Below are 26,763 nucleotides of genomic sequence, written 5' to 3'. Positions count from 1 at the left end.
CACGTGAAAACCAGCTGCATATGACTGTCTGCAAATCCAGACAGTGGGACATAAAGGTAGAGCAATTTTAGATTTTACACCATTTTCTGGAATGGTCTTGACATATTTAAATTTTACAGATGTTTTTATTGTGTGTTGTCAGTGATATGTTCGCATGCTCGGTCTGACATTTGGACTCAAATATTCTCTCTCTCTCTGGTTGTCTTCTTTTTAAGACTTCTCCGTTTCCTTTTGGTTTTCCCCACATTTCAATTCCTCTCCGTCTGCCTGCTTGAAACACAAAGCGATCCGAAACAGCTGCAAAAATTATGCTAATCAGTTCCGATGGCAGAATGTCGGTGAGCTGGATTGAGATGCCGCAATTTTGTCATTCGCAGAGGAATGCTTTGCCTAAAAAAATCTTTTTGAGGAAAGAATCACTGCCAGGCAAAAGAGAAGATTAGCGGTTACAAACCGCTTCATCTCATCCGAGCCCCCTCCACTGCATTTCAACCTGCCTGTCTTTGCTTCTGTTTTTCTTTGTCTGTATCATTCTTGGCTGAAGCTTAACTCGTGGTAGTCGGCCTGACCGCTCCTCTCATCACACTTTGCACAGGCAGCGAGAGGGAAGGGCAGCCAGGATTGATAAGCAGAGCCAACTAACCATCCAAAACTGTGAGATGAGTGAACGAGCTGTACAGACAACTCAGGTTGGGAAGCAAATTCCAATCAAAACAATTCACGACTTAAGGACATCCTTTTTCAAATAGCTTGCTTGTTTTTATGCGGTATTTCGGCTTTGTCCCCTTAGCGCCTCTCAGCCTGTAAGCTTGATTGATAACATCTCTTTTCTTACTGCAACATGATGTCAAATACATTCTCTCTACATGTGGCTGAAGGAACAAGTGGGTAATTTTGGTTCTCCCGTGGATGCACCTAAGGTCCTCTTCACACGTGTCTGCTTTTCAACACTGACAAATGGTCTCATTTATGAGAACATTAAAATGGTCGCTAGAAAAGCGATACCCATTTGTTATATTTTCTGCTCGACCATTGGGTCCGATTGTCCCCGGTACAGCTGGATGATTTTATTTTAAGTCAGACTGTAAATTGAAAGAAGTTATTATTAAAAACTGAGATTGCATTTAAGATACGTTCCTCTGTGGTCAGGCTTGGCTCGAGTCTTCCTAAATGGGTTGCAGTCCCTCTTGGCCTCTGCAAATCTTTCAAGACTGCCAAATGCTTGTGAATGTGGTGGTCTCACGGTGAAAAGCCCACAGAGGATGTGATCGCAATCGGCCCACACCGCTCTCGTGAACGGCGCCAGAAACCTCAACCTTGTACCTAACGTGCGGTACTTTATCTCTCGCTCCACTTCTCAGCTCTAAGTGGAGTCGGCTATTTTGGACCGCATTTTTTTTCCTCTTCTCAGATTCAACAGCCGGAGACGCGTCACAAGGTCGAATGTAACTGATTTAAGTTATCGGCTTGAGTTTTTGGGAGCGCTCTAGCAGATGTTTCCATCGACCGCTGACCCTGTGGCTCGGAAGGCTAGAAAGAAAAAAAGATTGATTGACTGCTATGCAGGGAATACTGGGCGAGTAGCGTCCTTGATTTTCCGTCAACTCAGATTTACTTCAACAGTTACGTACTTTGACTTGAGCAACAATGGCTTCGAGATAAAATTCTGAGTTGCAGTGCGGAAAACACACAACACTGCATGAGTCATGTCACTGCATGTTTTGCAAAAAAAAGTATAGGCATTCATGTGGTTCTTCTAAATTTGAAAAAAGATCACATTAGGTAATTATGGTTAAATCTCCCTCTGCAACCGCAACCGCTTTTTCTGTTGTCTTGTCCGCAACGTTGAAGATCTGTTGCTGTTATACACACACACACACACACACACACACACTGTGATTATGGATCAAGTTGGAACCGTGTTAGTCATACACTTGCGTTTTGGGAAAACCAAAGTTTACAGCTAACATGTTAGTATTGCCTCAACATGTAGGTTTTGATATTTTTGTATCTGATGTTTGCTTACACCTGACAATAGAAATTAAAATAAAAATACAAAAATTAAATTGAAATAAAAAAATTGCAATTATTTACATGACAGATGCCATTTCTGTAACACAGCTAGTCCTGGAAAATAAAGCAAATTTAAGCTTGCCTTTATCACACTTTGTGTTTGCACTAAAACAAGTAGTGAGATTCGTGGAAATCTTGCTGACTATAAATGATGCTTTGCATACTCTGCATGCAAAGAAACTAGCCAAGACTTTTTTTAATGGGCTCAATGCATGAAAGGCCAACGGGCTTGACTGCAAAAGCGCTGACTCCACTCGGCCGGCTGTGGGAGGGGTCCACGTTGTGGGCTGTTTGCCCTCTCGGCAACCAACTTGGTGGTCGCATTCATCTGTTGCAAAACTCTTGTCACGTCTTTTGGGTCCTGACGTGCTCTTGCCCTCCACTGCTGGTTTGCTCCTCTCCTCTTCACCTCAGCTCATGGCAATGGTTTCTTTTCCCTCTGCTCTCGTATTCTCACTGTTTGGAGACATGGAAACAGACTTTTTCAATTAGGGAAAGCCGTTGAAAGTGTTTGCTTGAGGCTGCCGCAGCGCTGCTGCGCTCTCTGCCCTCTCTTGTCCTCCTCATTCCTTGCACAGTCAGGGGGGGAAGCGAGAAGTGGTGAGTAACTTTTTTTGAACATTTTCATCCTTTTCGTTTCACTGCTGATTTGTGCTCGTTGGCTGCCGAAGATCATGATTGGTGAGGAGTTGTCGTTGGCTGGGGGCCAAGATTTATCCCCTGGGAGGTATAAAAGTAGCATTTTGGCACCTTCACCTTGGATAGATAATTGCTTTGGTGATTGATTGCTTTTCATTAGGACTATGTCCATATGTCTTGAAAATATGCTGTAGACTCTTAAGGAATGTTTCATTTTTTAAAATTCTGACAACAAACGGTGTCTCGGATATTCGTTATTTTCTCAGTAAATTACAGAGAAGTGACAACTTGGTAATCGTGTGCATTGGTTAGCTCTCTGCTGCTTTGGTAGGCTGCGAATGGAATTTTTTTGGAGTGAGTTGTTTCAGGGATGAAAAATGAAGGAGAAACAGAATTGTAGTTGCATAAAAGTCTTCCAACTAAGGATAAGAGTGAAAGGAGACTGACAGCACACATTTTTTTATTATTTTGTTATTTTTAACCTCATTATATTAGGCGCCATCCAAACTATTATTTAGGTTGGCATGTTGCAATCATAGCTAGCTGCCGCGTGGATCAACACATGCTTGCATATGTCAACTTTTATCTTTTAGTTCAGGAGCAGTTTACACGTGCGAGATCCAGCGCTGGCTCAGCAGTCTTTGTTGACGGCATGTCTTTAAATGCTATGGTGCATTCCACATAGACATGTTGACATCTTTGTTGATGGCACCCTTGTGTGAGAAGCTGGTAAAAGATTATTGAGGAACGGGCCGGGCCGGGTGCTGGGTTTAGTCCACAGCATGTCCATCTTGTTCCTGTGCCTGCGCCGGTGCCTCCCACCTGGGCTGCCTGCAAGCTCACCCACGGCGGCTGCAGTGAATGGCCTCTGCACTGACTGATTTACACAGCCTCAATGTGTTACTTGGATCCAAAGAGTGCTTTTACGAGCGCTGGAAAATCAAATCACAAGTCGAATTACTCGACAAAAGGTTTTGTCGACAGTTGTTGGAAAAACTGCCATGTCATCCGATTAGTACTTCCTCGCAGGCCTCGGGACAAACCTCCCACTCTTGCATATCCCTCCAGGGAAAAGAGACTAAATTCTGCTGAGCTCCCCCTCAAGTCGAAAGTGTTTGATGTCAGGCTGAGAGGGGGAGAAAAAAGCCGAGGGAGGGATTGATGATGAATGCAAGTGGATCTTTAGTTGCTCCTCAGGCTGTGAGTGTGGCAATTGATTTGGTGAGTGGCCTTCTCATCCACTCACCCACCGTACTAATTCCCGCTGCCAAAGATCCTGCCTGCAGCCGACCGGCAACGCCAAAAAAAGCTGGATCACAGTTGGATATAAACTTTGACCTGCATTGATTACTATTGATCTTAATCCAAAAGATGTTTCATCACTAAAAAAGGCCAGACTGGACTGAAGTATGTCTTGCCCATGTCATCTACTTGTTTTTTTTTTTATTATCTTGAATATATTTTTAAGGAAAATTATGAGCAATATAGCAAATGGTCCAAATACATTTGTAAGGTGGGACTTGAGGTCCTCACACATCTGCATTCTATGTAACACCAAGATAGAGCTCCAGAGACTACCCGCAGCGAAAAGTGCCTCTCGTAAAAGTAGGTTGCCACTCAGATGTTGCCTATCTTGGCCATGAGTGGCCGCGGGAGACGTCTGCACTCAGGGCCTGTCCGTCAAACATGAGAGCTTACTTCCCCCCTCTTCACAAGAGAGCGATGGGAGTGATTAGTGAGGAGTGTGAGGAGAGAAGATGGAGAGGCAGGAAGACAGATATGGAGTGGTCTGGGAATAAGAGGATTGAAGCCATTGAATTGGGAGAAAGCAAAAAGGTCAGGGAGAGAAAAATAGACCATGCTGGATCGCAGCAATCCTTGAGAGATTGGCAAAATGAGGAAAATGCGGGAGAGAAATAATCTGTGAAGGTCATGCTTTTTGCTGATTCTTATGGCAAATATTTTGTCAGATAAGACAGACAAGAGTCTCCTTCTTTGCCAACCGCAATTTATCCTGCCCATTTCCTTTCCCAGCCGAAGTACAGAGATAAAAAAAAAACGTATTGGAATTTTGTAAAAGTGGCACTTTGCCAAACAACCTTGACTTTTTAAAAAGCTATTTAGAGCGCAGGTGTCTTGACAAAGTGCTACAAGCCTCGCTACCCTCTCGTCTGGTTGAGCGTTTCCGCCAGGGAGGAAATTAGCCGTGGCCTGGGCTGCATATTCCAAAGCATCACCCCTGAACCATTTCAGTTCTTGATAACACTCACAAAAATATGTTCAGGCTTACATTTAGCTTTTCTCTCCCACAACGGTTTGTCAATGATGAAAGAAAAGCTCCAGATGTTGCTTTCACCTATCTGCTTTCACCATCGTTTGACGTCGCGTTCATTTGTCTGAGTGCGGCCGAATGCCCGAGCATTCATTACGCACGAGGAGATGGATTGGAGATTCATGTGAGGTGAAGCGGCCTTAGCTCTCCGGCGAGGGTTAATCAGGAAACGAGTGTGCAGCTGAGCCGTAGCATTAGTGGAAAAGCTCATTTGATTTGCTTCCCCACCTCCCATGTTTTCCATCATGTTTGATCAGACGCCTCTGTGGAAAATGTTTTTTTAGGGGGGGGAGGGTTTGTTTTATGCAAATCTGACGCATGACTATTTTTGGGTCCATTGTAAGTGGCGGAAGTTGCATTTGCCACACAACTCATTAGAGTCCTGATTGTGGGTAATTATGAAGTGAAAAGAAGGGGTGGTATTTTAGTTTTGTGGGTTTCTGTCCTTTTTTTTATGGGTCTCATTTGGTTATTCTTTTGGGGTTTGGTTACTCAGGCAGAGTGAGGGTGGCTTCTCAACCACCAAACTTAGGTTTGATTGTTTTCATCTCTGAAGTGTCTGCCATTATTGTCAGGTTGACTTGTAAAAAAGATCTTTAAGTTCACAATGTCAGTTGAAGCTGGTTTTGTTGGCTAGCTTCAACATTTTCGATGGTGACAACAAAGAAATTAGACTTGTTTGTATCTCCGTTTCTTGTTTGTTTAGAATGCATTTGATGTTCGAGGAGCATGGCCTGTAAACATTGGCATGAAATCTCCTGAGCTATCGGTGTCAAACACAAGGCCCGGGGGTCCAGATACGGCCCGCCACATCATTTTATCTAACCCGCAAAGACAAATTGTGCATCAACTTCATGTGTCAATACTAAAATTACAAATAGTCTTTTCTCCAGTTTCTATTACCATTCATCCTTTATTTTATAAATATTTGAACAGTTTTCACTCCTCTCTGATTCCAAAACTAGTTATTCATCAGTTTGTTGTGTAGCCTATTCTGTATATAGAAGACGCTGACAGTCATAATGGCTTTCCGAAGGAAACAATGACTATGATGTGGCCCGCGATAAAAATGAGTTTAACACCCCCGTCACCTAAACATATTGCATAGGTGAAAGAAAAGTGTGATTGATGTGTGAGACAGGTGAGACAATGTGGTTCGCCACACAAACTAGTCATGTGGCAATAGTTACGTCAGACGATAGATTTTTCGACTGCAGTAAACATGTGGCGCTGTCGCGTGGTTTTCGCCGCTGTCACCGGCTGAGTCGAGTGTCAGCTTGACACTTTGGAACAATACGTCTTCAGTTTGGATAGAACACAATTGTTCGCTGCAAATGGGGGCTGTTGTGTTGCAAGCATCCAGTCATCAAGCATGTCCATGAGCTCAGTGCTAAGCTTTTAGTGGGGTCAACATGACTGAGAAACTCCCTAAGACTTTTGTGATTTTTGTTTTTTATTAACTGTTTGTTTGTGAGTGACCTGCCAGCCAGCAATCTCCCAAGCAACTTGTGACTCAGTTTTTTAAAGTGCAGACATCTGGCCGGTCGAGTCTTTCGCCAAGGCCTGATGAGGCCAAAACCGCAACTCTTATGAAAAATCCAAACACTATTGTTAGTGATGCACCAACATCTGTGTGAAATCACAAACAATTTGAAGCTTCTTGTGTCTTACATGGACGATCAAGAGCATTGACATTCAACAGCTTGAAAAAAAAAAAAAAAGGTTTAAATTGTGGCTTTCCACAATTTAAAACATGCCATGTTGATTTTTTGAAGTCATTTGTCTTTATATTGACAAACTCTCACATTTCAAATGCCATTCGACTTAGTTTGAAACCAAAAACTTGATTTCTGGGTTTGTGGTCTTGTGCAAGCCAATGACTGGATTTGACTACCCATGTGTAGTGTGGCCAAACCATTCCACCGGATGCTGTGTCATTCATGACTAGATTTGTGTGGGGACACATGGCCAGGTAGGAATTAAAGGCCACAACTGTTTAAGTAACTGTCACCAACTGTAAGGCGTGCCGGCTGTTGGAGGTTATGTCTAAAAACGTCACCTCCTAATTAGGTCCCAAATTGGCCTTATAATTGGCGTGGATGTGTCAAATCTGCCCTTGTCTATAATTTCACTCAATTCAACCTTGCCCGTGACAATAATGTTCTACTGTCATTATCATGCAGCATAAGATTATTTGTAGCCTTATATTTGAGGAAAACTTGGGGGATGATAGCTCAGATTTTTTTCCTCCCCAATGACATCAGGAAGCATCACACAAGAAGTATGTTTTTATCACATGACTCTGTGAGATCTCATTTAAGTCCCAGCTATGATTTATGCCTTCTATTCATATATAAATACACAATTGTGAGCTAGTTTGTATAGAACTGAAGGATTGTTCATACTGTGAATAAATTAAGCACAAAAAGTTCTTCTCGTGTGCACAGCGATTGCTGAACGGCTTCAGGTCTTCTGGGAAGAGGTTAGGCTATGCATAGCTCGAGGAAAACTAAGCTTTGTAAATATGTAAACAGCTGAAAAGTCTCCGACAAACACCGAAGCGAATCGCTGACAGTCCTGCTTGTGTGTGTTTGCACAAGAGCCAAATGGTTTATTTTTTTTTAAGTACATGTCTTATTTTGAAGTATGTTGCATTTCACCCGCTGTGAACTTAATGTTGCTTCTGCATCACGTGTAACGATTCTTGGCACCTGCTGATGGAGCAGAATGTGTAAAAGCAAACGTAGCCAACTTTGCATTTTATTTCAGACAAACGACTTTAGGCTAAAGGCTAATACTACTACCGCTTGATAGAAAGACTGAAACAATTCCCGAGTGATATAAAAGTTATTTTGTCTTGGTTGTGTTCACATGACCCGGCAACAGCATTTGGGCTGAAGTATCTCAGTTTTGGGCCTACAAACACGGTTGCACTGTGTGTTGGTTTCAGTGGAGGTGTTGTGTAGTGTGTACTTTGGCTTCACACGTCTTGCAGGGGTTGGTTTAGTTCCAAACAAGTTGTCTTTCCGGCACTGCAGCCTACGTACTGCTCTCTGACATCTCTATTTTTACAAACAATGCTTTTTCCTGCCATGTATCAGCCTCTTCTAGAGTTTTAGAATTTTTTTTTTCATCATTTACACTCTGATAGTAGTTCGGATGATTTCTGAAGAGCCAAGATAGCGGTTGAATCTACCAGCCATGATGGAAATCTGTCAAATAATTATTTTTAGTCATTCATGTGAGTTTCAGCAAGGTCACACAATGCAGCGCTTTCTTTTTCTCTGTCTGTTTTTCTCAGCTAATAAGAATTCCCCTTCTCATAAATCAGCGATATCGGTCTGGAAGGCTTCCTAATTATGAGTAGTGCTGTTGCTGTTGTTTTGGAGGACAGACTTGACTCTGTGTGCGTGTGTGTCTCTGTGTGTGCGCGTGTAAGCGTGTGTAACCCCAGCAGAGCATGTAACATTAATGAGTGGGCCTAAGACAGGGCTTATCACCAGCTCTCCAGTCCTGCTCAGACCATAATTAGCTCATAAATGCTTAGCGCAGACCTTGTTGAGACGGGGCAAATAGAGCCGTCTCTCAAACACACACACACACACACACAGGTCATCATGTTGAAGTTGCTCTGTACTGTGTTTTTATTGGTGGGAAAAAAATCTGGCAAATGAAAGGAAATAAAAAATAAAATAATGCTGCAAATGATGAAGGTGTGCTGGAATTTAGTATGTAAATAAACATTTACCGGCCACATTAGGTTTACCTGCACATAATGATTAACAATACTTCAAAATAAATCACTTTATAATGCCCATGTTGCTTAAATTGCAGCACATTAATAGACATTGTTAAATCATTATTTCCTCTGACAGTGTCAGTCGAAAGCCTAAATAATAATTTTTTATAAACTTGGGATTAAGTTCTGCATTTATATGTACATATAAATACTTGTGTGGAAAGTCCCAGATTTTCACACTACCACTGAATGTTCCCACAGTGTTTAGATTAGATTCTGTAATTCCAGTCGCTGGCCATGGCGCTTATCTTTTTCCGCCCACTGTCCGGCCTTTTAAATCAAATGGGAAATGTTATGTCTTCATACATTCCCTCCATTCTGCTTGTCCTTCCACCTTTCTCACTTTTATCTGTTATTTTTGTAGCGGAACCTCCAACATATCCACTAACACCAATGCTGGTGACATTTAGGTGTAAAAGTGGTCACTAGTGCCAACCCCCAAAGCGCCCCCCCCGCCACCTCCAAGTCAGAAAGGCTCCTCTGTTTGCACTGGGTCAATGTTAGCTAGAGAGAAAGTTTGGCTTTCTCCTCTCGAGCACTTTCTTTGCCCAGCCCCCTTCTGCCCCTCCATCCATCATTCCATCCAAGCTGGTGCCTGTTGGTATCTCTATCGTAAAACTTTGTGTGGGTGCGTGGCGTGTGATGGGGGTGGGGTGGCGGCGGTGGCACGTCCTTTGAAGCTGGACAATGACCTCCAAATTGTTGCTGACTTTCTCTATCTTTATGCACTCACACACAACATCCCATTCACACAGACTTGACTTCCTGGATGTGCCGTCTGTGTGTTTACTGCACGGTTGTCTCTGTGAGCTCAAGTGCATCCTGGGAGATTGTTTGGGCCTCTCCTTAAAATAGTGCTCCATCTGATGTCATGGCAGTAAACCGCAGCCCTGCGCAACGCTACATGCGGCGGACGACCCCCGCCCACAAGCATGCATATGTCATGATAGGAAACAGATTCAGGCAATTCATTAATTGAATGTAATATAATCCATGGAGGCACGTTAACACACACACACACACACACACACACACACACACACACACACACATGCATACATAGTTCGTCCTTCTCCAGACACAAAACTTTTACTAGCCTGTGTTACCTAAAGGGCGGCTGCAACTCATTAAGTCGGTGGAAATTTTGAGAAAAAAAAAAAGTCAAGTTGAAAATATTATTTTATAATATGACATACTGGCACGAAACTTTCAAATGACCAACTCATTACTATATATTTTTTTGTTTTTTGTTGAATGGGAGGGGGCAGGGGTGACTACATACCCCTGGTCATTTCATAAAACCTCTGAGGTTTAGCGGAAGTGTAGACCAAGGTGGAGCTGCGTGTGAGTCCAGGCAGACATGTGGCGGTCTAATCCCACAGACCTAACAAGTGGCTGTTTGGCCAGTAGCCTCACCACCACTGCCCGCATGGTTAGCGCTCTGCACAGAAAGCCATTTGGCATGGTTATGAGTCACGAGCAGACTGCTACTGCCGTTTGGGAGGGCTTCTTTTAGTGCTATTTCATAAATTCTCGTTATACTTTGTGTTTGCCTTTTAGGATTTATAACCCTAGTCATGGCTCAGTGTTTGATGCTGGCAGCTTTGGAGTCATGCTACTCATATGTGCTACTGAATGGTGTTATAAGGAGAAAACAATATGTAATGAGAGTGAACATTTTTATTCAATTTATCAAGTTACGTAAGCAGGATTCCGCTAGATGATCAGTCATCAGTCGACACAGGATCTCTAAAGTTTACTCACCCTGACGATCAAGAGAGTGCCGAATTTCACCCCTCTGCTCTAAAAAAGTCAATTACCGCTGAGGATTTAAACAGCATAATGCATGCTACTCATGAGAGCTGCAATGACCTTGTTGGATTACTTGTTAATGTATAAACCATTAGCTTCTCACTTTATTGTATTTATTTATTTTTTCTTATAATTTATTTAATATATTTTTTTAAGTATTTTTAGTTATTTATTTATTTATTTATTTATTTATTTATTTCAATCTATCTGCAGCACATACATTGAATAACATGTCAGTTTGGTCTTTGTCTGCTCCTCTTCAAACTTATGACACTGACGCAACAACAGACCAGAAAATGGATAGTCTGTATCAACTCCCATCAACAGATTACAGACTTGAGCTTGACTTCTTTGACAAAAAAAAAAAAAAAAAATGTAATACATTGCACATGGCTGCTAAAATGCATCCCAGATGTGAAGGATTCAAATGTTGCGGCCTGTACTGTCTACACCCTGAAATGTGTGTGCTGTGTCATCAGAAAATGTTTTTAAATACTGTATATCAATTTATTCATATATCCCCAGGGAAATTTTAGACATTAACTTAATTTTGTCATTTGTTTGCTTGGGGCTTGGTGTTCTAAGCCTTGCCGATTGGCATTGATTAAATATTGTTTACGTTGAGTCTCTCTCTATAAGGATCAATTGATTTTCATGTGAAATCAATAGAGCCTCTTGATGTTAAATCTCACTGAACTCAGGGTCGCATATTTGGTCTTTGGGGGATTCAGATTGACAGGTAGGGGCAAACTATCACATCTGCTAAATGCAAAGTAAGACAAATCAATAAACAATCAATGTGTATGTAAAAGATGTAGCTTTGATGCCTTCATATAAATGTGCTGCTGTTGCGAGCTAGTTTTCAGTTAGCGTGACTATTAGGCAAAAACTGTCATTTATTATTAAACATATTAAACATATGATCCACATAGTATAAAAATGTATTGGCAAGATAATCTTAAAATGCATATATGCATAAAATTAATTTGAAATATTATTCAAATGTGGTTTGGAAGACTTTTTTTTTTTTTCTTCCTCACTGTTTGCATGTCATGTTTTGTCTCAAAAGGCCTGATTTTCACACGCCCTTTTTATCTTTCCTTACCTTGCCAGTTCTCTGTGACTTTTATGATCACTTTATAGGCCGTCTCCCCCCTCTCGTTCTCTCTGGTGGGTTGAATAGAGGCAATAGCAGTCTGACCGTCACGCTCCCATCAACCTTACGTCTCGTGATGAAAACACACGAGCACATAGGCCGTCCTGTGGAGAGTTTACTTTGCTCACCAGAACAAGCACCACACATACTCGGGCTGCGGTGCATATGATGAGATTAGACATGGCGGGTATCAGGAGTGCATTTTTACAGATTAGTGCGTCACTCTGTGTTACGTTACCCGTAGCTGACGGGTTTTCCGAGAACAGAAGTCTTTGAAAAAGACACTGGCATCGTTTTAACTTTGCGCGGCTGTGTCCATCTGAGCTCTTGGCACATGTGCACACTTGCATCATTGTTTGTTTGCACTGTTTCTGGGTGTTTCTATCCGAATCAAAAGTCTGTAGTTAAGTGCAGCCGCTAGCCGCAAAACATACACAGAGTTCAGCTAGAAAGGCGAAGCTTAGCTAAAATAATAATCGGTGCTGAGTCTTAAAAGTTAGTGATAGAAAAAAAAGCCTTGTCATTTAAAAATACTGGACATTTTTGAGCTGGCATGTGTCAACATGGTATCTTTCCATCAACTCAAACTAGGTTAATGCTGTTTCTTTCTTTTTCATACTGGATTCAGCCTGTTGAAGTTTTAAATCGCCCCTGTGAATGGAAAACATAGAACTTGAGCCATGAAAGCCTTTTGAGCATTTATTGAATATCCTTCAACTCCGCCTGAAAGCACCACTGTGGTCACATGGTCCGTTTTTCACTAACAAGCTCGCTATAAATAAGGAAAATGAAACTGGCTTTCATTTTCAATGTTGTCAAATCAGTTTTGTAGCAATTGTTTGGTGTATCCAAGTTGGATTCGCATATGAGTGTGTTTATCTCCTCAGTATGTGTCCTCACCTCAGCGTTGGTTTGGTTTTGTAATCACTGACACAAATTCAGTCGCATGCATTCTTGCACATGTCTACGCTTGGCTTTGCCGATTCTAGTTCAACCTTATTGTTTGGATGAATAAGGGTGTGATGTCATGTGAGGGTCAGCAGAAGGACGTTATTGTGTCTGGAGAGCCACGGCGGGTGTGAGGAGGCTGTTTTTGAGTTGTGCAGCCTTGACTGGCCCACACAGAGGACCGTTTGTGGTTCGGAGAACCGGAGGAGCGCCGGGAGCCCGCAGGGCAAATGAATTCGCTGTGCAAAAGAAACTGGAGGCCCAGACACTGGGTTTTGTGTAGACTCTTGCTCGCTCGCTCTCTCTCTCTGCTCTGCAATACACACACTCTCTCTTTCTCTGTTTTGGACACACTTTTCCTTTCACAAACACCGCACACGGAGGTTCACAGTTCAAATAAACAGCAGTCCAAGCAAGCCAGCCAGCCGGGTCTGTAAACAGCAATGGGCTTAGGTGATTTACTTTCTCCCGTCTTGCTCTCTTTCAGTGCCTCCTAATGGGCCATGCCTTAAAAAGGCAACTTTTGAGAAGCGACTGTAACGTTGTTGGAGATGGATTGCACTTCCATAAGAAGGCTCACATTCAAAGAGTGAGTTACTGTTAGACAAAATGTTGGAGTGTATTTTGCTCAACATAGAATCATTTTGACACTTAGCACCTGACACTTTATTTTTCTGTTTATCACTGTCTGACAAGTATTGGATGAGTCATCCATCCTGAAGCAATTCAATCGAATGGTGCTAATCTCAGTCATCTGCTTATGCTGTTTATGCAAACGGCGTGACTGGAAACAAGCAATTTTCTCGCTCGAGCCAGTCCAGCCCTCACCTCCAGGGGTCTTCACAGGGTCCGTGGAGGTTAGGGATCGGAAGGCAAAGCTTTAACCTGACCGTTCTCTAGAGTAAGCTCTATTTGTTTATTTAATCACTGAATTTATTTACAGTCAAAACAAAAAAATAAACTCCCCCATGTATTAAAAATAATAGTTCCCATTAGTTAAATTAAAATAAATAAAAAAACAGGAGCCGATCCCAACTGACTTTGGCACCCACGAAGACAAACAACAAAGACTGAGAACACCGGAACCGAACACACAATGCCTGTACTGAAGTAAGGCGAATAAACCGCGACACGGTCAGTTACTTTGGGCCCCGGCTTTCGTTACCATGACAACCGAGGTTGGGGCTAGGGCATTGTGACGTGGCAAATGACTACTCATTCTCAAGCAGTCTAAAGAGAAAAGGGGGTGTTCGAGTGAATCTGGACAATTTGCACTTTCCAAATATATAAAATTGTCACGTAACTATTAATTAATTTTCTTGGGATTGTGCTCAAGACAATGTTTCCAGATGACATTACTTTTAAAACACATCCCGCCCAAACGTGTCTGTGTTTTTGAAACCTTACGGAAGTTTCTGTATGGTTTTTTTTTATATGGTTCTTATATTTTATATAAAAGCAAGAAAAGAAGTTGTGACTCAGAGATTTGCCGCCCACACCACATCACAACGGGAAGGTAAGAAATGTCAAGGAAGGCTGACTGAGTGAAGTGAGTCAGATAAAAAGGTGGACAAGTGTGGGAGTTGTAATTCATTTATGATGCTGATGGAAAAAAAGTCACTTCTCATGTTTTTTAATTTGTTTTATTTTATTTTTCACTTATTGTTCCAACCATTTTCCTTTTCTAAACAGAATATGACCTCGTGTTGTTTTTTGGGGGGTTCCAAGGGAACTGTAGAACTCTGAAAAATTCAGTGACAAGGCAGAAGCAGTGGTTGGGCACAGCACGGTTGAAATTGAGCTTTGACGCCCAGGAGGGAGCTGTCTGCATAGGAGGTAGATGTTTCGATGGATGTACCGAGATGGAAGCTCCGTGGCTGTTTTTTTCCTTCATGTGAGTGAGCCTTGAGGGCTCCAAATGGATCAAGTCCCCTTGAGTCAACATGCCACAAGGTCACCTCCTTGCACTGGCTCCTAATGCTGGAAACTAACCGTCCAGATTACTTCTTTCTTTTCCTCAAATTTTCCCACCGTGACTTAATGACTTGTGCAGGCCTCGGCACCGTCGCAAGACTCCGGTTTGTATTTTAGCCAACTCCATTAACTTCTTCCAATTGCTCTCCTCATTTCCTTGTTACGTCCCTCTTTTTTGTTGAATATAATTTCATCCCTCTAGCCGTGCAGAATTAATCCAGTTAATGCTCAACATGGGTTGAATAATGGTCACTTATCTGCTTCGAACATGGTTCGAAAGGAGCTTAAAGTGAGAGAGCGGTCGGCTGCTTCAATAAATCTGCTTTCTGTGTAGAGAAGTTGGACTATAGTACTAATAAGTTATGGCAATGGGAGAGTTAAGCTGTTTTTTTCCTAAAACTATGCCATCTAACCCCCAGAAAGGTCATTTTCCCTCAGCGTTACGGTTCTGTGTTTGGTGGAGAAACGGAATCACTTCAGCTGAGAATCATTTAACTATTAGGACTTCTATTCTTAATTATTTTGGACAGTTCAGGTTGCTTTCGAATGTGACACAGTTTGCTTGGTGGTACAACATTATGTTGCCATAAACGTCTTGGCTGCTTCTACTACCCTGAAGCAGATAGAACAAAATTGCAACCAGACCTGGACGAGATTTGGAGAAATGTAAATACTAAAATACTTTCCATGAGACATCTTTCTTGGCATTGCAAGAAAAGCTGAGGACAGGACGTTCCTCCCTCTCAACATGTCTTGGCTATCAGCTGTTGGGGTTAGCCCCAGCTGCCTTGTATGTTGATTCTCGGGTGATAGCCATCAGCATTTGCCACATGAAAGCAAAGACTTGTGTTTCAAAAAATATATTCAACTCAGGGAGCCAATGTTGAAATGGTGGTGTCGTCTCAAATCAAGATAAAGTTACTGATTTATCAGACGGGATTTTCAGATTGTATATATGTGTCTGTTTTTTTTTTACTTGAGTAATGTCAGTTGGATAAGACACAGCTTTCTTACATTCTTATGTTCAAGCATATTTATGATGTTGAACATCTTGCACTTTGATAGAGCCGATTATGATTTTGCTTGCTTCAGAAGGGAGTAACCCCGTTTGGCACGCTGTCTAAAATGACCAGGCAGAGGAGGCTCTTCAAACATGCCAGGAGTCCTTTTGCAGGCAATACTATCTGTAGTCCCTCAAGACTGACTGTTCTATTCTTTCTTTTTGTAAAATTTTCAATGTTTATCTGCGAAAATGGAATTACTCATTGGCAAAATGACTGACCGCAAACTCTGTGGTTGCTTCACGCAAAGGACACTGGTGCTTTGAGCTCCTTGGGCCTGTGGAAAGGCTTGGAGGTTTGCCTAAACTGTAATTGAAGTTGTAGTATTTTTAAAGGGGCCACAATTATGAGGTGAGGGTAAGAGGATAGTTGAGTGTTGCCAGCCGTATGTCAGAGAGGATTCCAGAGCAGAAATCTTGGCTGGATTTTGCTGCTTAATTCATATTTTGCAAATCTAGTGAGGATGCACCAAACATGTTCATGTAAATACAGCCCTGATTTTGGCTTGATATTTGTATTTTCATTGGTGGGTAAGCCTTTTGTCCTTTTTCCAGCTAAAATGTGTTTCTTATGTTAAACAGCTGTTTTGTTTACAGAAACTCGCCTCCTCATTCCCCCATGCAGGTCAAGCACCCTGTGGTTACCCTTACAACTCAAACTCTTTCCTTTTGCCTTGGGCCTCTTGATGCAGGAAAATAGTTGGATTCGCATGCAAATTTTTTTCAGAGCTTACGCCGCTAATTTCACCAGTGTTTGGGACATGGACTTGCTGACATCACACCGGGATACTAGCCAGGAGGGAAAGTAAAGTGTGCGTGTGCGCAAGCGTGTATAATGGGCGGATGTGTGTCAAGTTAACTATAGAACGTCCAGACTATTGCAGGAAATGTGCTACTATTGCCTAAAACGTCATAAAAAAAAAATCCTCCTTCCATAGAGCTATTTCCTATTGCATTCGTCCTCAATCGGGTCGCAGGTGACCTGGAGCCTATCCCAGTTGATTTGGGGTGAGAGCTGGTCACCAGCCATTTGCAGGGCACAAATAAACAAGACAATAATTCACATTAATAATTATGGCCAATTTAGGGAGTTCACTTAACAAGCATGTTTTTGGAATGTGGGAGAAAACCAAGACATGCATGAGGAGGAATTGCAATTCTTCATCAGAAAGACTGGTTCAGAAATTTAAATGAAAATGTTCACAATAAAAGTTCTAGTTGGCATTTTTATTGTGAAGGTGCAAACAGGAAGTAACCGCGGCGTTTTATTTAGCTTGAGCTTGGTTGCCGATTAAAGGGCTGTTAAGCAGAGACGCTCCAGTGGCTGCGGTGCGCTTCCACGAACGGAGGCTTTGCGCGAATCGTCTCTCGGACCACGGACGCTGCTAAACCATACGCAGGATATTTCAGTTGCATTTTTTTCTCCAGAAGTGGAAATTACAAATCGGAATCTTTGCTCTTCTCTGGATTTGCTGCTCGCTGCAAATTGGGACTTTTTGACGCGCTCTAAGTTGGCTCCTCCACTGTTTTCGTTGGCAGGAATCTCGAATGTGTTTGCAGAAGACGGCCGACTAAACTTTTTTTTTTTTTTTTTTTTTTTTTTTTTTTGCACAGTGGATAGATGTAGTGGCACCACGCAGCGGGTGATAGTGGGGCTGTTGTGTCAAAACCAGTTGGTGCGATGTGGCCGACGTGTTTGAAAGCATTCAGTGCCGAGGTCAGGACTCTGGCTTCACCCAGACGCACTTAGTAAGAAGGTAAGCACTTTTTCGTGTTTGAATTTGGATGTGCGGAGGGAGAATTTGGAAGACGCTCCGAATTGAACACATCAGGATTCATGTTTTTATTCCTTGACAGTTTTGGAGACTTGCATTGATTTTGCGTGCGTCAAGGATTTTCTTAGTTCTAAAACACATAAGCTCCAGCTTTCCCAGAGTAGACGTGTTTTCACTGGTTTATAATAACCCCCTTCTCACCCCACCCCACCCCATCCAATTTCATCCCCTCCCCCTGGAGCGCGCTGGTCAAGCCACCGTGCGCTTGCAGCCGCATCGTCTTTTGTTGTGCAGCCTCTGTGCCATATGGACTGGAGATGCTTGCTGGGTAAACAAGAACACAAACGGATTAAAACTCAATGTGCTTATTGTCTCCATCCATTTTATCTTGTTTAGCTATTTTCGTTATATATGTAAATGACATAGCATGCCAATAACTATAAAATGAGTTGTTAGGATTTAAATAGGTGCACGTGAACGAATTGGCTGGAGTCGCACAATGTGGCTCGCTGCAGGTTTGAGATCTGCAGCCCCCAAATTCCTGCAACTGACAGGCAGAGGGAGGCTGCATTTCAACCCTGGTCATTGCATTTTCCCCTCTAACTGCGGACTGGAGTGGATATTCTGTGATATTTCCCTCCTAAGTGTTTCATTACTATATTGGACCCCACAGTCGGTGGCTTCTGTTTGATGCATCTGTTTCTGGCAGGCAGTTAGCAGGGAGTCTGAAGCCTGTTGTGGTGTGAGGTTTCCTTGGAAGCTGCTTCTGTGACTCCCTCTGTTCCCACCTCAAGTGTTCTCACTTTATCGAGCGAGTTGGCACTCAATGAATAAGTCATGGAGTTTAGGCTCAAGTAATCTGTAGCCGTGACAAAAAAAAAAAAAAAAAGCATCGGAGTTGGAGTGAAGAGACATTACGATGCTGAGAGAATCACTTTTGCAGGATAAAAATATTCTTTCTGTTATTAGAATGTAGCCATACACGTGTGTTGTAACTGCTGTGTTTTCATTATACAGTTGAATTTGCAGTCTGCTAAAAGGGGCTCTAACAACCGGTCTCCCAGTCTCTAATTTGAAAATCTTAAACAATTTAGTTAATTTAGGAGCCTGCATTATGGAGTCCTTCAATTCTAATGCAACTGCACTTTTTAGGACTTTGGAATAGTTTGAACGTGCGCTTTGGCGGATGGATGGCTGAATGAATTTTACAGTTGTAATAACGACCCATGATTAACCCGTGATTCCAAATATATAAGGAACAACCATAGAACTGTATGTCCAAAGGGGGCACGTGAAATCAGGACATAAAATAGAGGCAATGGATGGTCCAGCTTAAAGCAGCGTCTTCATCATTTACTTAGCGTCATGGAGCATAAATTTAGTTTTATAATGTTACAATGAAGTAAAACCCCTTGATTGGCTTGGCTTTAAGAACCATCTCTTGAGGTTGTTGCTCTGTCCTAAATGTCACGTTGTTAGCAGTGGTGCCTTTATTAGACGTTCTTGGTGACTGCAGCTGCCTTTGGCTGCAACCCGAGTCCGACTGAATGGCATGGTTCAACTCCAGTTCAGCACACGATGCCTCTTTTCTGAACCGGTTTACAACAACGTGTCTAAATGATGTGACACCCATTTTGCTCAGTCTTGATTGTTAGTCTAATGAGCTCTACATCTGAAAGACTAATTGAGGCTGGTTGTTTTGATTTAAAGTCAGAGGATCCTAAACCGTCTTGTTTAGACTGTTGTCCCGGAGCTAGACTACTAATAAGAGGACGGAACTTTGTCCCTCAGTCGTGAGTTATGACGGGTAGATGGTAGAGTAATCACTGGCTTCGGGAACACGCTGCATCTGGCTCGCACTAATTGGCAGCTAATGGAAAATGTCGTCGTTGTCTAGACTGACTTTTGTCAGGAACACCTCCAGTCATGTTTAACCGTGAAAAAATCAAGTGACAGAAATGTTAACATAAATGTGTTCGGGGAAAGATTTGCTTTTCTTTTCGCAAGTTTTATAGCACAAACAAAAGCGGAGTGAAGTGAAAAGCTGTGGCTGTGGTGTGAATGTAGGTCATGTTCTCTCTGTTCTTCTCTTGTCATTGAGCACAAATCTGCCAGTTGAATCTACAATTTTCATCTGATATGGAAAAAACAGCTTATGGGAGTTACTCGAGATTCATTGTGAAAGAAGACTCGATTAAAACTGGAGCAGGCAGTTTTGAAAACTTGAGTTAAATAGGTCAAATCTGATTTTCCAAGGTAGAGCACTAAATGTGCATTTTTTGGGGGGATAGATTTCACAAAGAATGCTCCTGGTTTTGCATTTTCCTATTTTTCTGCATCCTTGCACACTCACAAGATGAACCTGGAGAAAGATCCCAACCTATCGTTGAGGTTTTACTACGCTCCTACGTGGGCGCGACACAGACAGTATAAGATTGTTTTGGAGAGGACAGACCTTCTTCCGCATCTGGCAGAAAAAGGCCGCACAGCTGCGTGTTAATCTTTTTGACATCCATTAAATAGTTCAACAGAGAATAAGCCGTTTTCCGGTAGTTATTAGCAATTGAACCAAAATCAACATGGGCGCAGAGATTACTGACTCAACCCCTCCCACATCTTAAAAGTCCTCATGAGACGTTTTTTTTAAAACGGAACACCAAGCCACAGTCGTTGCTGTCTTTGCCATTCCTGAACTTCCGTTTTCATCTACTTGGGTTCTCTCTTTCTAGTGTCACTTGAGTGTTTTATGAAAAGGTGCAGGTTGTTTGGAGAGCAGGCGGGCTCTTCAATGACTCCCTCTCATGAATGGTCATGTGTCAAGTGACCCCGTGTCACCTCTATGTCATGCTTGGCGTAAACAATCAATGAGGAGGAAGGCTTCCAAATGGCAAGTTTAAGGTCTGAGAATTGTGAGTCAAAGTGTAACACACAGATTTGAAGTGCTATGAAAATTCATAATCTCTGTGAATGTCATCTACACTCCATAAATCTCAGGGTTGTATATTTTAACATCTTCCCAGGGGGCAAATATTTTCATTGATATTTAAAAGTGGAAACTTTTCACACTTTCCTGACTTTCACTTTATGAGGCGTCAGGGATGTGCTTGACTTATCCAAATCTTTGCTAATTGAAATCATGCAGATTACAAGAGGAAGCTCTGGTATCAAGTTTCCGTGGAGGGGAAATCCCAGCATGTGCGTGAAGACTGTTGTAAATCACAAGGACAGACAGGGGGGGCGGGGCTTTCGATGTGCCTCGGGAGGTTGACAGGATCTCTGCCAGAATTCATGTGGTGAAGAGATTTTTGCCAGGTGAAACATTGGAGGATGCTTATCAAACATCTGCACATGGAGGCGGGGCTTAGCGATGGGCGATTCGTGTATTGAGAAAGGTAACGTTATTTGTGCTAAGTGGGTTGATTTTGAATCATCTATTTGTAATTATATTTTTTGAATATATATTCAGAAGTTCTGGAAGAAACTTGGTGGGGGGGCAGGAGGACACCGGTGTATGTGCTCCAAGAAGGAATGCGGCGTGAAATGTTTGACTTCAGGTTCTTCAAGGCTATATTTGTATATAGGCCCAAAGCTGAGCCCAAGGCAGAAATAGAAACAGCTGACCACTTGCCATGCTGTCAGGCGGGCTGACTTGTTCTTTTGTCCTCACATTTCCTGCTTTATTTTGCCTTTTGAAGCGCTCTTTTAGATTAGAGTTCTTTTTCTGTTACGGCGAAGCTGTGTTAAATTAGAAATGATGACAAAGAAGGAAAGTTGGGTTGCTTTGAATTGTGCCGCTGTGATAACTTGGCAACGTTTTGTTTTGTCTTTTTATCACAGACTGAAAGCGCAGATGGCAATTTGGTGGTTTGTTGTTTTTTTTGGTTTGCCCTTCCTTCTCCATGCTGTTGAGAAACTCCAACTTTTGACCTGTTTGTATGCTTCACGTGCCATATGACAAGTTGAGACATGTTACGGTGACGCTTTTATTTAAACTGACACCAGGGATAAAATAAAACCTCAAGATACAAATAAGTGAGGCTCAGGCAGCTGGGCGCAATGTGCCATCGGCGCTTCAGGCACATCTTTGACCACCCGAGAGTCCGTTTGTTTCATACAGTGTGCCGAGTGTTTGTGAGCGCTTCCAGTCAGACAAGTAGGCGTCCGTCTGGGACACTAATGAGATTGTCTCCCTGTTTTTGCTGCCTTAGGGGGGCCTCAAGGACAAAGGCAAGCTGTACAGTATGCAACTCACCCCCATTTTGCGTAAACATTCAGTCAAGGTGGCTCGTATGTTTTCTTTTTTTTTTGCAATCTCCCGATGAGCAAAGGTTAAAAAGTAATCTCTAATCGTAATGCAGTTCTTGCAAATAAGAAGTTTGACAATGTCACTTGGGAGTCATGTCGTGACTTTTTTTCCATTTTCAAGTTGCCAAAATACTTGATCCATGAGTTTTCAACCAGCAATTTGCTTCACTTCTATTCTTTTGTGGTTTGTTTCCACAGCGAAGTGTCATGGGGTGCTCATAACTGCATTAGCTCTGTAAGTGGTGAGATAACGCAGTGGCTTGACAGGGGAAACTTGCCAATGAGTGGAAGGAAAATAAACACAGCACATAGTTATGCTACATGCTGACATTATTCGTTAACAGCACCAATAGTTCTCCTATATTGGCAGAGTCAGTATTTTATTGATTTATTTATACATCATACTGACCCCCTTTTTTACTGCATTGCTTGATTAACTAAACTGTGCTAGCTGCGTTCACAATTGTGCTTTCTAGCGTGGCTGGCTTCATTCTGCTATTATTCCTTGTTCTTGCGCTCCTCAGAGAGTTGTTAAGCATTGTATGCACTGCCTCAACATTTTTACTGTGAGTATACTGTGGGAGGCTTGACCTTTGACCTGAGAGGACTTTACACTCCTTGTGAGTAAAGACCCCATCTGGTTTTAAGAAAAAGTCAAAGGCTATTTACAGAATTATCAATGGGGCTTAGCTGAGCTTACGACCAAGTAGGTGGGATGATTAGATTTTCCTCACACTTCTATAAAAAGGCTGTCAAAATAGGGCTCTATTTTTTTTTCCCCTTCGGTAATTTACAACTTGTTTCATGGCCCTAAAATCACCTCTTATGTATCTGCTTGTTTCTGATGAACCCATCCTTACACTGATTTATTAAAGAGTTTGTTTCCAAATTCATGGTGTTCCCTCTGAATTGCTGAGCTCAAATGAAAAATGTTTCCACGCCACAAAGCTGAGCTGCATAAATTAGATCATCGAGACAGTTCTTACTTTTGCCTCCAATTTTATCTCCGCTTTTGTATTGTGTCCAGTGCCATCATTTAAAGGAGCTGCTTTTTTTTTTTTCACGTTAGGAAGATCTGTGTGCATTGTAAGTGTCGCCGGGAGGAGCATGCAGTGACCACCATGCCTGTGGAAATGGAGAAGACGGTCACCAAGCTGATGTACGACTTCCAGAGGAACTCGACTTCAGACGATGACTCTGGATGCGCCCTGGAGGAGTACGCCTGGGTGCCACCAGGACTCAAACCTGAACAGGTACAGTGCGCCACAACACACGTTTAAAATCTTCAACCATCTGCTTCTGCATACACTCACTAGCAACTTCATTAGCTACATATACAAGAACTATTCCCTTCCATGATAGTTCGTCAGTTTTGCTTGCTGAGCCTGCGGGCTGAAGGATAACAAGGATTCCAAAGCTCCCGCAGTCCCTCGATCCATTTTGCATGCAAACATGTTTGCATAAAGTTTCATGAGGCCTTGCAGCGACGGCAGCTAAGCTCGTGTGATACACAAACACGTTAAACACCCCAATTACTTCATTGAGGAGGGTTTCTGGATTTATTGGCTGGGAGGAGTGTTTATGGAAGCCATTTTGTTTTTGTTGATGAGCTCAGGGTGACGAACTGGTCAATACAAACCCATCGCTTTTCCCCCCCAAGAGGCTATTTTTCATTTCCCTCCTGGGTCACATGGCCAACCTTGAAGTCAATTAGGCTCACGTCTCAGGGATTGTGACTTTGCCAGCAGTCAGGCCAAAGTGGAACCTGAGCTGGGGAATGATTAACACATTTTATTGCTATTTGGTGGTAATGATACAAATTTTATAAGAATGGAGGAGAAATTAGCCCAAAGAGTGAGAAGCTAAAATTAACATCACGTATCTTATGTTTATAATAGCTAAAATAAATAATACGAATGAATGAATGAATGGATGGATGAATGAAGGAATCCAAACCTCAACTGCGTTGCAAGGCAGCATTAATCTGGGAAAGCTAATTAGGGTCCGCTATCATGTCAGTGTTCCTCTCAAAGTCAGAGCTTGTTGAATAAACCAATCGTGTTCCTCAGCAGACACTTGGAAACGTCATGTGGTAAATTCTTAATGTGGTCACAAAGACCATATAAAGTAGTTTTCCCCTCACAAAGAACACATTTGCTTTTGATCCGTCCATTGTGTAATGCGACGGTGACAGAGATGAAGCAAGCCATTCAAGAGATAAAGCTTCCAGAAGATTGTTACTTTACAAGCAGTCAACTGAAAATCAGATCTGGTGGAAATTGGCAAAGAAACTTTGGAGAGACTCTTATGTGAGTCACAGTCTGCGGCTTGATCGAGTAACATCAATTTGGATTTGCCATGGATCCCCTTCTTTTACAACAAATCTCAAAAGAGCTACATCATTATTTTTGGCTGTAATTTTCGTACAAAGCACTTGGCTGTGCATAGCTTTTTTTTTTTTTTTTATAAATTATTTATTTTTAAACCTGTTTTTTCACCAGCCATTTTCAACTTAGCATTAGTAGCACACGGTGCTAGTACACAAACAAAAAGTACATCCCTTGTATTTTTAGGGAATGACTTTTTCTGCTAATCTTTTTTTATTCCCCAGTGATCATTATAACACCAAACACATACATGGTGTCTCCACCTCCATCACTTGTTAAGCGATTGTCAGCACTGGTGCCACATGCAGTCTTCTCCTTTTGTCTGACCCTCTGAAGGCATCATCCTGCCGTTTTAACGTTCAAAACACTGTGTTCGGTACAGATTGAAATTGTGCTCTGTCTTTAGTTTCATCTGTTTTTGATTACAGTTATTATCACAAGCTGCTCCGCCCGCCTCTCGCCGCAATCGGGTGTGTATTCTGTGAGCAGTATCTGTGTTCAGATCTTATCCTCAGGGCAGTGGGCCTTTAACCTCCCAAATACTACCCTGTTGTTGTTGCTGTTGGAAGCATGTGTCATGCGTGCTCCTCTGGTAGTATGAGCATTTTCTCCGCTTGTGAGCACTATCGGGACATTATGTCCTGGCCCTTGCTGCTGAACGCACCTCCGCAACACCATTTGAAGCCAACAAAAGCAAAACCACAAAAGGAATCTGGTTACCTCTCTTGCCAAGGATGTAGCTAATAGACTCTGGAGTCAGTAGATCCATTCAAGTGACAGATGGGTTGTAAAGATTGGCCTGACCCAGTCAATGGTATTGATTGCCTTTCCATTCCAATGATTTGCTTAAGAGCTGTCACAAAAAATATAACTACTGCAATCAGATCCTCTTATGCTACATGTAACGTTTATTTACTTCTTTCATATCCCTTTAAGTTGACCCCCTGCAGCAACTCGCATTCACGTTTGAGTGCCTGACCTCCATTATACCTCGGCCCCCCCAGTTACAGTGCAATAATGAGAGTACCATAAATAACAGGCAGTGCAATGCAAAGAATGTCCTGGTGATTTGGAATGGACAGATTAACATTAATCTTGCTTCCTCTACACCTACTTCTCTACTGTACGTGCATATATGTTAATCACTTCTTATCCACGTGTGCGGGGGCGCACACATGTGACATGTCAATCATACATTCCTTTGTCCATGACCAGAGATAGAAAGGCAAGATTGCGTTTAGTCTATGCTGATGCCCCATGAATCAAACTATGAGTCACTCCTGGTCTTAAATCAATTTTTTTTTTCCTCTAGGCGAAAGATTTTAAAGATTAGCTAATAGCTACATGCAGTCAACCATATAATGGCAAAAAAAGGTCAGATGGGGAAGAGCTAACCAGTTTTGTCAAATTAAATATTTGTTAGGGTTCGTAAGATCCACTAAATTCATAACCCACATGGTCATCACGTAGTTTATAAATATTTCTGCATACACAGACAAAAGAAAACAGATATGTGTAAAAATGATGGCCAAAGGAAAAAACACACAGCAGTCTTTAGGAGTAATTTGGCCATAACAAAAAAAATGGCTGTCAGCAGCATCCCAATCAATCCTCTCGTTTCTTTGTCAGGTCCATCAGTACTACAGCTCCCTCCCTGAAGACAAGGTGCCCTATGTTAACAGCCCGGGAGAGAAATACCGCATCAAACAGCTCCTCCATCAGCTGCCGCCCCACGACAACGAGGTGAGAGTCCAAACGGAGCCCCTCCCCCAGTACCTTCAGCCATCTCACCCTTCCTCCCTCCTTCAGGGCAAGGGAGACAAGACAGAAATTCCATTAGCCGAAAACCAATTATGAAATCTTCCCTTGCTGTAATGCTTAGTAAATGCCTAAAAGGTAAAAGAGAAGTGACACCGACCATTTTATTGTCCCATGTTCAGGTGCGCTATTGCAACAGTTTGGACGAGGAGGAGAAACGAGAGCTTAAGCTCTTCAGCAACCAACGGAAACGGGAAAACCTCGGTCGTGGCAACGTCCGGCCTTTTCCCGTGACCATGACGGGAGCCATCTGCGAACAGGTAGAATGCGTGTCTAATATTTAAGTCCCGCATGAAAACGACAACATCTCCTCTCCCATCTGTTGTCAGTGCGGCAACCAGATCAACGGCGGCGACATCGCAGTGTTTGCGTCTCGCGCCGGCCACGCCTTGTGTTGGCACCCGGCTTGCTTCGTGTGCAGCATGTGCAACGAGCTCCTGGTGGACCTCATCTACTTTTATCAGGACGGGAAGATCTACTGCGGCCGGCACCACGCCGAGAGGCTGAAGCCGCGCTGCACAGCTTGTGATGAGGTAGCGAGCACTAAACTGCTGTCATATGATTTTACTCACACGCACACATTCTGAAACCATCAACTCTACAATTAACACAAAGTTCCCTCACTTAATGGGGGACACTGACACTGTTCTGACTTCAAATGCACATCTGGCTTAAAGTCAAAGCT

General features: G+C 42.5%; 1 protein-coding gene across 3 annotated transcripts in view; it reads left to right on the top strand.

Annotated features, from left to right (window-relative positions):
* Window positions 1-26,763, top strand: part of prickle2b (prickle homolog 2b) — a 43,654-nt gene that overhangs the window by 12,638 nt on the left and 4,253 nt on the right. The window contains exons 1-5 of one of the 3 annotated variants that reach the window (XM_049733165.2): window positions 674-2,673; window positions 22,943-23,126; window positions 25,890-26,003; window positions 26,201-26,338; window positions 26,408-26,611. In XM_049733165.2, the coding sequence (XP_049589122.1) occupies window positions 22,995-23,126; window positions 25,890-26,003; window positions 26,201-26,338; window positions 26,408-26,611 (588 nt within the window). In that variant the 5' untranslated portion in view covers window positions 674-2,673; window positions 22,943-22,994. Of the gene's footprint in view, window positions 1-673; window positions 2,674-17,093; window positions 17,551-22,942; window positions 23,127-25,889; window positions 26,004-26,200; window positions 26,339-26,407; window positions 26,612-26,763 lie in introns of those variants that run through there. The other 2 variants (XM_049733164.2, XM_049733163.1) reach the window with 2 other exon arrangements.

This window comes from Syngnathus scovelli, chromosome 11 (genome assembly GCF_024217435.2).
Source record: "Syngnathus scovelli strain Florida chromosome 11, RoL_Ssco_1.2, whole genome shotgun sequence".
NCBI classification, from domain to species: Eukaryota; Metazoa; Chordata; class Actinopteri; order Syngnathiformes; family Syngnathidae; genus Syngnathus; species Syngnathus scovelli.
Note: the sequence above shows the minus strand (reverse complement) of the source record. Positions and strands in the feature narration are given on the sequence as shown.